At 44.0% G+C, this 17,757-nt stretch overlaps 1 protein-coding gene across 1 annotated transcript in view; it reads right to left on the minus strand.

Annotated features, from left to right (window-relative positions):
* Positions 1–17,757, minus strand: part of TRPM3 (transient receptor potential cation channel subfamily M member 3) — a 710,253-nt gene that overhangs the window by 147,517 nt on the left and 544,979 nt on the right. The window contains exon 19 of the mRNA XM_073543729.1: positions 13,509–13,637. Coding sequence (XP_073399830.1) covers positions 13,509–13,637 — 129 coding nt within the window. The remainder of the gene's footprint in view (positions 1–13,508; positions 13,638–17,757) is intronic.

Consider the following 17,757-nt stretch of genomic DNA (forward strand, 5'->3'; position numbering starts at 1 on the left):
TAGATCACTACTGGATAAACTGTGCCCTCCAGTAGGTATTGCCACTCATCCAAAGCCATCTTAAAGGCGAGCAATTCCCGTTCCCCGATGGAGTAGTTACGCTCTGGAGCGGAGAAGGCCTTGGAGAAGAAGCCGCAGGACATGTGGTGACCCGAGGAAGACTTCTGAATAAGCACATCTCCGACCCCTAATGAGGATGCGTCCACCTCAAGGAAGAACTGTTTATTCAGATCCCGACAATGCAGAACATGTGCAGTGGAGAAGAACCATTTGAGACAGTGGAAGGCCTCTGGGGGAACAGTTTCTTGGATCGGTTCCCTTTCGCCTCATGGCAGAGATTTGAGCTGTCAGAGTGGAGAAGTGTGGAATAAATTGCCGATAATAATTAGCAAAGCCAAGGAATCTTTGGATTGCTTTGACTCCCACGGGCAGCGGCCATTTAAGGATGGAAGGGACCTCCTCAGGATCCATCCTGGTCCGGTATCTGAAACAATGTATCCCAAGAAAGGAAGAGAGGACTGTTCGAAAATGCACTTCTCAAACTTGACGTAGAGTCGATTCTCCCTTAGACGCTGGAGAACTTGCCGAATTGAACGTCTGTGGGAGGCCAGATCCAGGGAAAATACCAGAATATCGCCCAGTTACACCACAACGCAGGTATAAAGCCGGTTCTGGAAGATATCGTTGACAAACTCTTGGAAAACGTCCAGTGCATTACTGAGACCGTAGGACTTCACTCGGCATTCATAGTGTCCATCCCTGGTGTCGAAAGCTGTCTTCCATTCGTCTCCCCGGCGAAAGCGGATTAGATTGTAGGTGCCTCTTAAATCTAATTTGTTGAAGATCCTGGCACCTTTTAATCAGTCAAACAACTCAGGAATCAGTGTGATAGGATATTTACTGTATGTTTCACCGTGATCTGGTTGAGACCTCGATAGTCAATGCAGGGTCGTAGAGATCTGTCCTTCTTTTTGACGAAGAAAAACTCAGCCCCAGCAGGAGAGGAGGATTTATGCTTGAACCCCCTAGCCAAATTCTCCTGGATGTAGTCCGACATAGCTTGAGTCTTAGCTGGGGATAGAGCATAAATTCGACCTCTAGGGGGCGTAGACCTGGGAATCAAGTTGATAGGTTAGTCATACGGCCTGTGGGGTGGCAAAGTCTCTGCCTCCTTCTTGTCAAATACCTCAGTGAAGGACCAATAAGCAGACGGCAAACCGGGCAGCGATGCCAGACTAGATGGGGCCTTAGCCGAGCGTACGGGAGTCAGACATCACCCTCGACAGAAGTGTACCCAGCGGAGCAACTCTCCAGTTCTCCAGTCCAACACATGTCCATGTTGATGCAGCCATGATAGGCCCAAGAGAAAGGCGTGACACATGTTGGAGAGGACATAGAAGACCATTTTCTCCATATGGAGCATCCCAATACGGACATCAAGCGGCTCAGTAGCCAAACGAACCATCTCCCAAAGAGTTCTCACATCGACAGATGTTATTCCCCGGGGGTTCTGAAGTGGATGAACTGGGATTTGGAACCGATCCACTACAGCCTGAGGGATGAAACTTCCGGCTGCCCCGAAATCCAAATATGCTGACTCAACAAACTGGGATTCACAGGTTGTCACGGTCACACTAAGAATCAAGGGTTGAGAGACGTCCTTTCCATTTACAGATTCAAACAAAAAAGGAAGCACACTGTAGCGCCATAGCATGCAAACATAAAATATGAAAAATGAATTGCATTACTGCATTAGAAATATGAAAACTTAAGAAAGCTTAGCGCATAAAATGGCCAATTTATGTGTACCTGGAAGCCACGGTAAGGCATTTCTCTTATTCCAGGACCCTAATCTAATGCCAATCCTCACTTAGACTAAAGTATTCATCTGTATGGGAACCTATGTAAATCCTCTCCTTAGAATGAAATCTATATCTCTGTGGAGGGGAGTTGGCCCTGCTGTGATTAAAAACGCCTGCGGCTACGAGGTGGAGTGCTCAGTCAGAAGGTTAATGAATGCAAATTTCAAGAAACTGACCATCACATCCAAGCAAAAAACTAAATGTGAATAGGTGCTTAACCTAGAGTCACCAACTCATATACATTCAAACAAAAAGGAAGCACACTGTAGTGCCATAGCATGCAAACATGAAATATGAGAAATTAATTGCATTACTGCATTAGAAATCTGAAAAATAGAGAAAGCTTAGCGCATAAAATGGCCAATTTATGGCCAATTTCTGTGTACCCTCCTTTTTTGTTTGAATGTATATGAGTTGGTGACTTTAGATTAAGCACCTGTTCACATTTAGTTTATGCTTGGATGTGACGGTCAGTTTCTTTAAATTTTTTTCCGTTAAGAGAGACCTCTCCTACCGCCCCAAGATGAGGGAGCTTCTTTGATCCTTGAAAAAAAACAGAGCCAGGCGCTGCAGTTTTCTTTTACGTGCCACCTCAATAGCATACTCCTGGAAGCGGAGGTCCAGAGGCGTATCTAGGCTTTCTGGCACCCGGGGCAAGAATTTGTTTCGGCGCCCCCCCAAGTACATATGCGACTTGCACACTTAGCCATGTACCCACGAGCTGCTCTCCCTAATGCTCTCAATGTTCAGTAAAAAACTGAAAACAGGATGAGATGCTCGTTGTCACAAAAAACCATAACTATGAAAATCGCATATGAGTGAAGTGTCCATGTGATGACTCCTGGAACCTGCAGCGCTGAATGCTGACATTGCAGCTTCTGAATTCTCACAATGAATACACTGCACACTTTTAGGATTCTCCCTTGCACAGTCATGTCAGCACAAGCATGTGATTTATATACTTCCGGCCACATTCCAACTAGACGTGCCCGGCCTCGCTGTGTTCATTTTCATTGAGTGAGGCCACACATGTCTAGTCCGCATGTGACCGTATGTATGTAAATTACCGGCATGAGAGAATCCTAACAGCGTTCAGTGAGCACTGTGAGAATTCAGAAGTCTGCAGTCACTTAGAATGACAGCAGACTCAGCACAAACCTGAACAACCCCTTTAATGTTCCTAACAAATAAAAACATTAGAATAAGTAAGTATCACAAATAATATTTACATCCAGGTACCTTATAGATGACGTCATCTCTGGAGTCGTTCTCCATTTCTTCTTCTTGTCCAGAACCAATGATGAGTTTTCTCATCCACAGCCGTCTCTACAGACTTCCATCTTCTCCGGTATTCTGCAGCAAATCTCCACACGATGCCCTTAAAGATAGAAGTGTCATTATAATGCTCCTAAATAAAAATATCTGCAATATACTGTCGCCTCACACTAATCCCCTACCTCCTCATACTGTCTCCTCTAACATCCCCCCTGTTCACCATACTGTCTCCTCATATATTTACCCCCTCACTCTCTATACTGTCTGCTCACACATACCCCCGACTCCCCATACTGTGTCTGCACACATGCCATCACCCTCACTCCCCATACTGTGTCCACATACATTCACCCTTTCGCACCCCTTACTGTCTGCACCCATCTCCCATACTATTTCCTCATACATGCCCTCATACATACATACTCTTCATTTTGTGTCCTCAAATTTCCCCACACACATTAAATCCCATCCCCACTCCAAATCCCTACATCCCCAAACCCCACACACATTAAGTACCACCCATCCCCACTCCAAATCCCCCCACACACATTTAATCCCCCATCCCCACTCCAAATCCCCCCACACAGTAAGTATCCCCCATCCCCACTCAATAGCCCCCCATCCCTACTCCCAAACCCCCCCACACATGTACCCCCACTCCAAATCCCCTCACACCCATTCATTAACCCCCCACACATTAACCCCCCACTCATTAACCCCCATCTCCACTCATTAACCCCCATTCCCACTCACTAACCCCCATTCCCACTTATTAACCCCCATCTCCACTCATTAACCCCCCACACATTAACCCCCATCCCCACTCATTAACCCCCCGCACATTAACCCCCATCTCCACTCATTAACCCCCATCCTCACGTTAACCCCCATCTCCACTCATTAACCCCCATCCCCACATTAACCCCATCTCTACTCATTAACCCCCACTCATTAACACCCATCCCCACATTAACCCCCATCTCCACTCATTAACCCCCACTCATTAACCCCCATCCCCACATTAACCCCCCAACTCAACCCCATCCCCACATTAACCCCCATCTCCACTCTTTAACCCCCACACATTAACCCCTATCTCCACTCATTAACCCCCATCCCCACATTAACCCCATCTCTACTCACTAACCCCCACTCATTAACACCCATCCCCACATTAACCCCCATCTCCACTCATTAACCCCCACTCATTAACCCCCATCCCCACATTAACCCCCCAACTCAACCCCATCCCCACATTAACCCCCATCTCCACTCTTTAACCCCCACACATTAACCCCTATCTCCACTCATTAACCCCCATCCCCACATTAACCCCCATCTCCACTCACTAACCCCCATCTCCACTCATTAACCCCCCACACATTAACCCCCGTCTCCACTCATTAACCCCTCCACTCTTAACCCCCATCCCCACATTAACCCCCATCTCCACTCATTAACCCCCCCACACATTAACCCCATCTCCACTCATTAACCCCTCCACTCATTAACCCCCATCCCCACATTAACCCCCATCTCCACTCATTAACCCCCATCCCCACATTAACCCCCATCTCTACTCATTAACCTCCCCACTCATTAACCCCCATCCCCACTCATTAACCCCCATCTCCACTCATTAACCCCCCCACTCATTAACCCCCATCCCCACTCATTAACACTCCCCCATCTCCCATTTTCGGTGGTTCTTCAGCTCCACAGAGGAGCACACTTACCACCAGCGTTCACTCTGGGTGCCGGGGAGTGACGTCAGCAACGTGATCACATGACCTGATCACGCTGCTGACGTTGCTCTGACCCGGCGGTCAGAGCTTCAACTGTACTGGCATCTGTATAGACACCAGTACAATTGCTCCCTGGGAGCCGGCACGTGCACCTTCTCTGTGCCAGCTGTCAGCTTGACAGCTGACACAGAGAACCGCCGACTCTCATGACTTGGAGCAGCAGAACGCAGCCGCCGGGGGGAGACACTGCCGACCACTGCATTAGGTGGTCCGACTGCGCCCCCCTGCTGGCTGCCCCCCCTGGATACACCTCTGCGGAGGTCTATACGGATGGCGAGAGAGATCAGGTTGTCCAGGGTAGTTGGAAGGTCTCGACGGGGTAGCTCATCTTTAATATTTCTGGAAAGCCCCTCCCATAATGTCGCCAGTAAAGCTTCATTGTTCCATCTGAGTTCGGATGCCAGAGTGCGAAAGAGTACCGCGTATTGCCCCACAGAAGAATTAGTCTGACGTAAACTGAGCAATGCAGAAGCTGCAGAGGTGGTTCGCCCGGGTTCATTGAACACTTTTCGAAAAGCTTCCAAGAATGCAGGCTAATCGGAGATGATCAGATCTTCTCTCTCCCACAATGGGTTCAACCATGCCAGAGCTTCACCTCCAAGGTGCTACATTAGAAACACCACCTTTGCTCGGTCCAGCGGGAAGTGGTGCGGAAGAAGTTCAAAATGTGGCCGGCACTGGTTGATGAACCAGCGGCAGAGCTTTGGATTGCCATCAAAACGTGGTGGGGCTGCGAGTCAGAGGCCAGGATATTGAACTAAGCAAATGGTCTGGGAAGTCTCTTGAGGAGAATCGGCTGTTTTGACATGCTTGAAGTCTGGAGGGATGTTTATGGCCTCCAACTTAGTGGTTAAGGACTACAACATTGTGGACAGCTCTTCTTGTGCGTTCTTCTGGTACATGGTTAATACAGGCAGGGTCCAGGATCCAGCGGGTTCCATGGTCTGAGCAAACTGTCACGGTCTTGGTTTGTGGAACCACTGTGCCACGGACCACGGAGAGCCTAGAAGGGTGTGACTAAGTGATCACCTGACTATTCACTAGAGACTCTGATGGTGAGGTTAGACTTGGCTCCTGATGAACGCCAGGTGGCACTCCAGGGCAGACCAATTGTCGCACAGCAGCTGGACCTGATGGACAGACTGGATGGAGCAACAGGAAGAACTTGTATCAGAGTGCAGCTGACCAAGCTCACAACAAGCGGGATTTGCTTCAGAGTGCAGCAGGTAGGGTTTTCTTCCGAGTGCAGCAAGCAGGCTTTGCACTTAGAGTACAGCAGGCAGGATTTGTACTTAGAGTACAACAGGCAGGATTTGTACTTAGTGTACTATAGGCAGGACTTGCATGCGACCTTACACAACATAATCTGAAACAGGAAGGTTGCTCAGACACCTCCCCAGTGGAGAGGAAGCAATATATACATAATGCCTCAAAACCATTGGCTGGGAAGTAAATAGCAAGTGCACGCGCATGCCCTTTAAGATGACAGGAGCGCGCGCGTGTGCACTTATAATATAGCCTGAGACGCGGCTGGAAGTGCTGCTGGGAGCATGCAGAGCATGAGGAAGAGAGGAATCAACTGCAGCACGGGTGAGTGAACTGACACGCCGGGAACCCGGTGTGGCGCTAACCGAAGTCAATATTACTGTTTGGGTTCTTCACCCCGAGCACCCCCGGTGTTTCTCTGTCATGCACATGACAGCGCGGCAAACACTGCCTCTGATCGACACTAAAATCATTACCGCTGGTCAGACAGCCGTGGTTCCCCAGTTGTCAAATGACAGCGTGAGCCCACAGCTGTGATCGGAGGTAAATAGTTTTCAACCTAGACGGTACCAAGATGCGACCAGGCTGAGAATCACAGGGGAATGAGCTGCTACGTGCTCAGCCTCAGTGACTAACAGTGACGTCATCGAGGTTATCGCAGGTCACTGAGGTTGCATTCCCATCCGTGCCTCTGAACTGTGGGGAACTCAGTGATATGACCGCTAGCACAATGAGAAAAAGTCTTACAGTGCAGCTTTGAGCTCAGAGAGTTCACCGGGAAAAATGAGAAATTTCTCCAGGTGAACTCACTGCTGCAACAGAGACTTTTTCTCACTGTGCTAGCGGTGATCTCTCCAAAGTCCGCACAGTTGAGGGGCCTGGCTGGGAATGCAACCTCAGTGACCTGCGGTAACCTCAATGACATCACCATTACTCACTGAGGCTGAGCATGCAGCAGCTCATTCCCCTGTGGTTCTCAGCCTGGATGGTCCCATCTTGGCACCGTCTAGGTTGAAAACTGTTTATCCCCAGACATGGATTACAGCATGGGACAGAATGAAGGACAGGTGAGGGATATAGTTGTTTTTTTTTATTTTTATTTTGTTTTTTTTATAGGAGAAATTGGCTTCAGTGGAATTGGCTGTTAGGTACCGTAAGTACTTTTGCTGTTTAATATTTTTTGTCTTTTACAGGTGACGACGGCTGCAGTGGAATGGGCGTTAGGTGATTATAACTGTGTTTGTTATTTTTAAATAAAAAAGTAAGTGTTTTTTTATTTCATATAAAGGACTTCATTCTTGCTGTGTATTTATTTACAATATAACTATAGGATTAGTAATGGATAGGCGTCTTATAGATGCCTCTCCATTACTAAGCCGTGAGCTCGATGTCACCGGACAATACAAAGGTGACATCAACCCCACAAATATGAACCCCACTTGCCACCGTCACAGGCAAAGTGGGAAGAGCCGAGTAAAGTAACAGAATTGGCTCATCTAATAGGTGCCCATTTTCTGGGCGGCTGCGGGCTGCAATTTTTAGGCTGGGGGGGCAATGTTCATGGCCTCTTACCAGCCTGAGAATATCAGCCCCCAGCTGTCTGCTTTAGCTTGGCTGGTTGTCAAAAATGTAAAGGCAGTGTCAGTCAGACCTGGGGGCGCAGTTACAGCAGCCACTGTGTATACTCAGACCAGTGACTGAAACAGCGCAGCCCATGCCCCTATAACTGAATACCAAATGCTGGCAGGGAGAACAAAGATAATTTTCTCTCCACTGCATTCAGCTATGTGCAGGCATCATAATGCTATTAATCTGCAGATTAACCCCATAACTGCAGGTTAACAACACTATTCCTGGTGACAGGTTCCCTTAGTTTGATGAGGCCGGTGAAGGGAAAACTTGCAAAATTAATTTTTGATTCCATCTTTGTAGTAGGTTCAGAGAAGCCATTCTATGTTCAATGTTACAGCTTCCCAGTTCATAAAGTAAGCTTCAGAATTACTCATCTGCAACGTTTGGCTAGAAAACATTGGCTTGTCAGTAGAGAATCTTTACCACCGCAATACAGAACACCTTCTGGATAAACATAAGCTATAAACTAGGCCCAGCAATGCTTTTGTAACTATATAGACACAAATCTGAACAGCCATTTCGTAGTATACCGTCCTAAAAACGTGTCTGTTATAGCAGCAAAATTAAAGCCCATGGTTCTCAAAGGAGACCTTTAATGAGCCCATAAGCATACAAAATGTGGGTGTCCTCATAATTTTGTAGGTGAGGTTTCTTTACTGGCAAGGCACCTACTGAATCATGCTTGATTTTCTGGAGCCGCCTAGTGGTTAATATTAAAACTTAAGAAAGCCTTTGTTACTGTTCAGTTTCCAGGTAATGTATCATTTAAAAGAATAATGATACAAAGGCAACAGAATCATCCATGAGTTTCTAGAGACCTCTGGTGGTCAATATGGAAACTTCAGAAAGCCTTTTCAGGTCATGGATACATTTACAACAGTGATACAAAAGCAAAAATGTATATACTAACGTACCATAAAAACAAAACAAAACATTGACTTTGAAATCCAAATAAAATCATGTTTAAAAGTATTAAACAACAGCAGTGAAAAAAATCACTTGTAAATGTCCCATACTTCAACTTAGTTCACAAGCAAAAGTTATTCTCATTGAGGTCGGCCTCTACCAAGCTGGGATGTAATGGTAACAGTCACGCCGGTATCGCCGGCCTGTGGGCCAGCCTTGGCAAAATAGAAAGGGGAGAGTTGTGGAGGGGATGCAGGATCAGCTTGTTTCAATAAGCAATGTCCATACCTCAGGTGCGACAGCAAAAAAAAAAAATTGCTTTTTTGAGCAGTTGAAGATGATGATGATTACATCTTTTTGCAGTTATTCAGTACACTGCCCCAACAGCCTGTCATAGTGTGACGAACCCAACTCTTCCAGTAATGTGTAGCAGCTCTCCTCACTCCCCCTGCATATAGCATCATACGCGCACTAAAATTTCTCATCTGAGCCTGGACCTTGGCATCCACAGCACCCCAGGCTAACAGGAAAGTACAACAATAAAGAGAAAAAAACGGGCATTTAGCCCTAGCCAACTCACCAACCGCCACTGAAGCACGGAACTTCATCCAGACTTAGAAGCGAAACAACAGGAAAAAGAAGGGCGTTCCAGCTTCTAAAACATATCCATTTATTATTCGCGCGTTAAAACATGATGCATAGGCAATCTCCTCATATACAGGTGGATGTGCTTTCAGGGACTAAACAATCAGCAACGCGTTTCAACCCTAAGTGGGTCTTTATCACAGCTATGATAAAGGAGGAGATTGCCTAGGCATCATGGATATGTTTTAGAAGCTGGAACACCCTTCCTTTTATGTTACATGAAAGTACCTCTGCTCTCTTCCCACCACTGGCAACTAAGGATCGTATAAGACATCCCTCTTCTGATCCATAACTGACGTCGTCTGGAAGTTGGGCGTTTCTTGAACCACGGAGGACACTATGTCCCATGTGGCTGCACAGTTGTGGCTGGAGTCCCAACAGTGACCACAGCAAAGGCACACAGGCTGAACTCCTTAATCTCTAGCACCACTCAACCTGGGGCACAGGATTGCTTCTTCTGGGCTTGGTATTTCTCCTTTGGGTGGCTGCTACCTACCAGACTTCACAGTAGCTCTTACGTGTGTGTGTAAAAATGGCTTAAGACTTGGCTTCTCCCACCATCAGAGTTCACATACATTTGTAACACCTGACCTTGCAGGGCACCACAGATGGATGATAAATTCTGTCCAGAAAACTGGGAAACTATTGATCCATATTCTCCCCAAAGAGGTAATCGACTAATAGTGAATCAGTATTAACATCTACAATATTAGACTTCATTCGTAGCAAAGCAAATATTCAACAACATGTTAAAGGGAACTAGTCAGTTCCCCACATCCCCCAAACCTCATGGGCGCCCAGTGCATGCTCAGGGAGGCAGCGGGGATGCAGAACACAGGCAGCCCTGAGATTTGCAAAGTCGGCATTTACCACTGGCCGAGTCCTACATCACCACTGATTACCTAGGCATGTGCAGTACGCCGATGAAGATGGGATGTGTACACCCGGCTTCAGAGCGCATATTCAGGAAAGCAAAAATTTGCAAAAAGCCTGCGTGACGCTAGTCTTGCAAATTATATCACTTACATCCAAAGGAGCATGATACAGTCATATGTAAAAGTTTGGGCACCCCTATTAATGTTAACCTTTTTTCTTTATAACAATTTTGGTTTTTGCAACAGGTATTTCAGTTTCATATATCTAATAACTGATGGACTCAGTTATATTTCTGGATTCAAATGAGGTTTATTGTACTAACAGAAAATGTGCAATCTGCATTTAAACAAAATTTGACCGGTGCAAAAGTATGGGCACCCTTATCATTTTCTTGATTTGAACACTCCTAACTACTTTTTACTGACTTCCTGAAGCACTAAATTGGTTTTGTAACCTCATTGAGCTTTGAACTTCATAGCCAGGTGTATCAAATCATGAGAAAAGGTATTTAAAGTGGCCACTTGCAAGTAGTTCTCCTATTTGATTCTCCTATGAAGAGTGGCATCATGGGATCCTCAAAACAACTCTCAAATGATCTGAAAACAAAGATTATTCAACATAGCTTTTCAGGGGAAGGATACAAAAAGTTGTCTCAGAGATTTAACCTGTCAGTTTCCACTGTGAGGAACATAGTAAGGAAATGGAAGAACACAGGTACAGTTCTTGTTAAGCCCAGAAGTGGCAGGCCAAGAGAAATATCAGAAAGGCAGAGAACAAGAATGGTGAGAACAATCAAGGACAATCCACAGACCACCTCCAAAGACCTGCAGCATCATCTTGCTGCAGATGGTGTCACTGTGCATCGGTCAACAATACAGCGCACTTTGCACAAGGAGAAGCTGTATGGGAGAGTGATGCGAAAGAAGCCGTTTCTGCAAGCACGCCACAAACAGAGTCGCCTGAGGTATGCAAAAGCACATTTGGACAAGCCAGTTACATTTTGGAAGAAGGTCCTGTGGACTGATGAAACAAAGATTGAGTTGTTTGGTCAAACAAAAAGGCGTTATGCATGCGCTGTATTGTTGACCGATGCAGAGTGACACCATCTGCAGCAAGATGATGCTGCAGGTCTTTGGAGGTGGTCTGTGGATTGTCCTTGACTGTTCTCACCATTCTTCTTCTCTGCCTTTCTGATATTTTTCTTGGCCTGCCACTTCTGGGCTTAACAAGAACTGTACCTGTGTTCTTCCATTTCCTTACTATGTTCCTCACAGTGGAAACTGACTGGTTAAATCTCTGAGACAACTTTTTGTATCCTTCCCCTGAAAAGCTATGTTGAATAATCTTTGTTTTCACATCATTTGAGAGTTGTTTTGAGGAGCCCATGATGCCACTCTTCATAGGAGAATCAAATAGGAGAACTACTTGCAAGTGGCCACTTTAAATACCTTTTTTCATGATTTGATACACCTGGCTATGAAGTTCAAAGCTCAATGAGGTTACAAAACCAATTTAGTGCTTCAGGAAGTCAGTAAAAAGTAGTTAGGAGTGTTCAAATCAAGAAAATGATAAGGGTGCCCATACTTTTGCACCGGTCAAATTTTGTTTAAATGCAGATTGCACATTTTCTGTTAGTACGATAAACCTCATTTGAATCCAGAAATATAACTGAGTCCATCAGTTATTAGATATATGAAACTGAAATACCTGTTGCAAAAACCAAAATTGTTATAAAGAAAAAAGGTTAACATTAATAGGGGTGCCCAAACTTTTACATATGACTGTAATATGATTAGTGGGAGAATTAGTCCAATGGGAAACAACATGACTAGTCACCCACTAATTAGCATATCACAGGCCACATTGTAAAAACGATTATAGGTTTAAAAGGCAAGAAGTGGAATGAGGACATTGCAGCAGTCTGGGAGACATGGGGAAACTGACAAGTTCCTATGTATAGTAATGAAAAAAACAAACACTACAATTCAGAATTAATTCACATTTTAATGATTTTCTTAGGTTGGTTCTTTAAAGGGTTATTCCCAAACTCACAATGTGGCCTTAAATAATGTACATATCTAGCTATTCATTTGTGCCATCATGACTCATTTTTATATCACCCCTTTAAGGATGCCCAGTGAGGCTCTATCTAGCCTCAAGATGCCATTGTGCTGCTTTAGCTCCAGGACTCCTGGTCGATAATGCATAGTGCAGACTCTCTTAGCTGGCTTCCAACATGCCTCTGCTATGCCTCCAGTGTACTACATTTAGAATGAACTCTATGCCTTTGTGCCCTGTATGTTTATGTTCAGACTCATGTGTTTGCCAGATTTTAACTTATGCCATCTACATCAACATAACTGTATATGCATCAAAATGAGGTATTTGCAGTTTCACATCACTGACATGTCAGAAGCAGGCAGCAAATGTAGCTCAGCCATATTAGTGTTTGCTGTGCAGTACTTCGTTATGCAGGCAGAGCAGAGTACAGGACTGATGATCTCTGCTGTTAACCAGATAGCAGATCAAAGATGTAAAATCATACAGTTATGTTGATATAGATGGTGGAAGATAAAATACTTCAGACTGAGTTGTGTTCAGACCCATCCAGTGTATAGAAGAATAGAGTATATTCCAAACTTAGATAAGATTGATTATGTGCCAAATAACTCTGGTGGATGCAGCTGAGCTGAGGACAGTATTACAGATTTGTATTGGAGACCTGTGTTATTTTACACATTCAGCAGCCAGCCCTTTTCCAGCTCTGAGTCATCATTTCAGAGAGGCGAGGGAGAGGCCTGCAGCACTGAGGAGGAGCAGGGTGCTCCTGGGAAATGTAGTTTTGCTGTGTAAAAATAGGACCATAAATTCAACCACGCGAAGCAGAGCGGGGAAGATATAGATGTAAAACGGACTCAAGGTGCAAAAAATAAACTTTATATTTGCCTTGGTTTTTATATTAAAGGGGTAGACAATTGTCATACAAAAAGTCTGCAGTCAATCTATAAAACTGTAGATTGCTGAATTTTGCTAATGTCTACTGTGCAAAGTGTTATGATTCTCGGCATTCCTTGTTTGTGAGAGTAATCATATAACCGCATGTATACAATTTGCATGATGTTCATTAACCCATAGACTTGGATGATTAATTTTGATTTTGAAAAACAATATGTAAAATGTTGCAAAGTATCTAACATTAGCGAGAATTTCAGAAAAAACAACTTTTGTCATTTTAGATTACCTCTCTCATCTTTTCTATCCCCAGTGTGAATATATATGAGATGACAATCCACTCCTGTGTTGAAGGCCACCGATCCATTTTTACCAGAACAATATAGTTGAAGAGCATAAGGTACCCCATGTAAGCCATCTGTGCAAACAGAAATACAGCAATGATTAGATCTGTGTTATTCTAACATAGTTTAAGTGATAATCTATTTATTCAGTACCCTGTACACTCTAGGGGGTAGGTTCAATTTGGGTTCAAGAGGCCCAAACACCTTGTAAGGTCGAATTAGATGTTGCGTCCCTTTAAGTGCAGTATATTGTTGCATATAGTGGCCCAGGTAGCGTTGTTCCTCACTCAGTGATGACAGAAGAATATAGATGTTCCCAGAAATCAGTTCAGGAATTCTACTCAGAAGTTGGCAACAAGATTGGTGATTTCTACATTCTCAAGAGGCAACAAGCTGACTTGAATGGCGATACGTATACACATGTGACAATTTGCTGACACAATCAACTCTCCACAGAAGCACCTGCTTGGACCATTCAACAATTTTTTCATGTTGAACTGAACCCAATAAATAGGCGCTGCAGAGCAGAAAAAAAACGTTTTTTGTTTTCTAAATTAAAAATCCAAGTAGGCAAATACCAAAGAGATTCGAGAGGGGGTGTATTTTTTTCAATTTCTGATGCTGACAATCATTAGCATGCAGCAACACAGTGGGAAAGAAGAACAAACCCTCATAATTGCTTAGAACAGGCTCAGTGTGAGACATGCATTAACAACAGTCTGCTCTACTCACTGCAGAGCGACAACATGCTGGAGAACAGCAGACCTGAGTGTGAGTAACTAACAGTTTTTAAAGCAGTTTTTTTTTTAAAACAAACTGTACCTGAGAACCTGAAAAGCAGAAAAATTCTTCAATATAGGATATTACTCATCTCCACCTATCAGCCATAAAACTAGAGCACAGCCTAGCCTCTTCTTTTGTCTGTTTATCTATATCTGTATGACCTCTGCTGGCAGGAAACCGCTTCATAACATGCACTCCAAGATAGTACAAGAAGCAAGAATCTCCAGTGTAATGATAGTATTTTTTTAAAAACCAAAAATGTTATTATACATAAGGTAGTTAAAAATACAATGAAAAAATGGACATAATGAAAAAAGAGCAGGCAGATGGGGTCTCTAGTGGTCAGAAACCAACGCGTTTCAACCTAGGTGGTCTTACTCATGGCCATGGCTGGAGATTCTTTCTTCATGTATTGCTTCAGTCAACGCCTTGATCCAGGTGGCTCCATGCGTGAAAGAATTGTGGATTACTACTGAGACTGGGGAGCTGGCTTTTTTTTTCCCCCTTCCTATATGTAAAGATAGTACAAGGGGGCATGAGGGTGCCTGCCACATGACAAAGTAATTAGTCACTCAGATATTTCATGCAACGTGCGACAAATATTCTGGTTGCACTTGTGTTGCAAATCTGTCGCATCGCAGAAAATAACAAACATCTTTAGTCACACAAAGGTACGACATTGTTGTGACATGTCTAACTAGCTGCATAATAACCAGCAATAACACCACTGGTGGACACAGACAGAGGCGGGCCTGTGTGCTGGAACAATATATGGGCATTTTGCAGTTCAATAACTACACATAATGCATAATTCCATCTGCTATAAAGGTCGAAATGTGCCCTTTACTTTTTTTGGCTACTGTGTGTCTGCACGCGTTGCACCAATGATACGTCTGCCCTTGAATAACACCTTGCTAGCTGTATGCAGCACATACAGTGTCATGTAAAAGTTTGGGAAACCCTGGTTAAAATTACTGCTATTGTGAACAGTTAAGCAAGTTGAAGATTAAATCATCTCTAAAAGGCCAAAAGTTAAAGATGACACACTTCCTTTGCATTTTAGGCAAATATATATATATATATATATATATATATATATATATATATATATATACAGTGGGGAAAAAAGTATTTAGTCAGCCACCAATTGAGCAAGTTCTCCCACTTAAAAAGATGAGAGAGGCCTGTAATTGACATCATAGGTAGACCACAACTATGAGAGTCAAAATGAGATAACAAATCCAGAAAAGCACCTTGTCTGATTTGACAAGATTTATTTTGTAAATTAGGGTGGAAAATAAGTATTGGGTCACCTAAAAACATGCAAGATTTCTGTCTCTCACAGACCAGTAAATTGTTTTTTAAGAGGCTCCTCTGTCCTCCACTTACTACCTGTAGTAATGGCACCTGTTTGAACTTGTTATCTGTATAAAAGACACCTGTCCACAACCTCAAACAGTCACACTCCAGACTCCACTATCGTGAAGACCAAAGAGCTGTCGAAGGACACCAGAAACAAAATTGTAGCCCTGCACTAGCCTGGGAAGACTGAATCTGCAATAAGCAAGCAGCTTGATGTGATGAAATCAACAATGGGAGAAATAATAAGAAAATGGAAGATATACAAGACCACTGATAATCTCCCTCAATCTGGGGTTCCATGCAAGATCTCACCCCGTGGGGTCAAAGTTATCACAAAAACGGTGAGCAAAAATCCCAGAACCACACGGGGGTACCTAATGAATGACCTGCATAGAGCTGGGACCACCATAACAAAGGCTACCATCAGTAACCCACTACGCCACCAGGGACTCAGATCCTGCAGTGCCAGATGTGTCCCCCTGCTTAAGCCAGTACATGTCCGGGCCGGCTGAAGTTAGCTAAAGAACATTTGGATTATCCAGAAGAGTATTGGGAGAATATCATATGGTCTGATGAAACCAAAGTAAAACTGGTAGAAACAAAACTCTTCATGTTTCGAGGAGACAGAATGCTTAGCTGCATCTAAAGAACACCATACCTACTGTGAAGCATGGGGGTGGCAACATCATGCTTTGGGGCTGTTTCTCTGCAAAGGGACCAGGACGACTGATCTGCGTACATGAAAAAACAAATGGGGCCATGTATCGTGAGATTTTGAGTGCAAACTTCCTTCCATGAGCAAGGGCATTGAAGATGAAACATGGGTGGTCTTTCAGCATGATAATGATCCCAAGCACACCACCAGGGCAATGAAGGAGTGGCTTCGTAAGAAGCATATGAAGGTCCTGGAGTGGCCTAGCCAGTCTCCAGATCTTAACTCCATAGAAAACCTTTGGAGGGATTTGAAAGTCTGTGTTGCCCAGTGACAGGCCCAAAACATCACCGGTCTAGAGGAGATCTGCATGGAGGAATGGGCCAACATACCACCAACAGCGTGTACCAACCTTGTGAAGACTTACAGAAAAAGTTTGACCTCTGTTATTGCCCACACAAGATATGTAACAAAATATTGAGATGAACTTTTGTTAATGACCAAATGCTTATTTTCCACCCTAATTTGCAAAATAAATCTTGCCAAATCAGACAAGGTGATTTTTTGGATTTGCTTTCTCATTTTGACTCTCATAGTTGTAGTCTACCTATGATGTAATTTACAGGCCTTTCTCATCTATTTAAGTGGAAGAACTTGCACAATTGGTGGCTGACTAAATACTTTTTCCCCACTGTATTTTCATCTTCTATACATTTCAAAAATTACAAAAAGGAAAATGGGATAATGCAAAAGTTTAGGCAGATTTGTGTGCTCAGATAATTTCGACCAAGGAATCAGACCTTAATTAACCTGTTAGTGTTATGGCTTCTTCACTTTCATCATTAGGAAAGTCCAGGTGATGCAAATCTCCCAGCTTTATAAAAACCTAGCCTCCTCTAACCTTGTGCCCAAAAACAGCATCCATAGTTTCTTCTAAGCAGCTGCTTAGCCCTCTGAAAATGAAAATAGTGGAGGCCCACAAAGCAGGAGAAGGCTATAAGAAGATAGGAAAGAGTTTTCAAGTTGACATTTCCTCAGTTTAAAATGTAGTTAAGAAATGGCAATTAACAGGAACATTAGAGTTCAAGATAAGATCTGGAAGACCAAGCAAAATTTCAGTGAAAGCTGCTTGTAGTATTGCTAGAGAGGCAAATCAGACTCCCCACTTGACTGCAAAAGACCTTCAGAAAGATTTTGCAGACTCTGAAGCTGTGATATATTGTTCTACTGTGTAGAGACACTTGCACAAATATGGCCTTCATGGAAGAGTCATCAGAAGAAAGCCTTTCTTATGCCATCACCAAAAAATCAGCTTAACACATGTGAAAATCCACAATAGACTACCTCAAAAGGCGGAAGCTAAAGGTTTTACAATGGCCCTCACAGTCCCCTGATCT

This window comes from Dendrobates tinctorius, unplaced genomic scaffold (assembly GCF_039654945.1).
Source record: "Dendrobates tinctorius isolate UK_male_01 unplaced genomic scaffold, ASM3965494v1 ptg000134l, whole genome shotgun sequence".
Taxonomy (NCBI): Eukaryota; Metazoa; Chordata; class Amphibia; order Anura; family Dendrobatidae; genus Dendrobates; species Dendrobates tinctorius.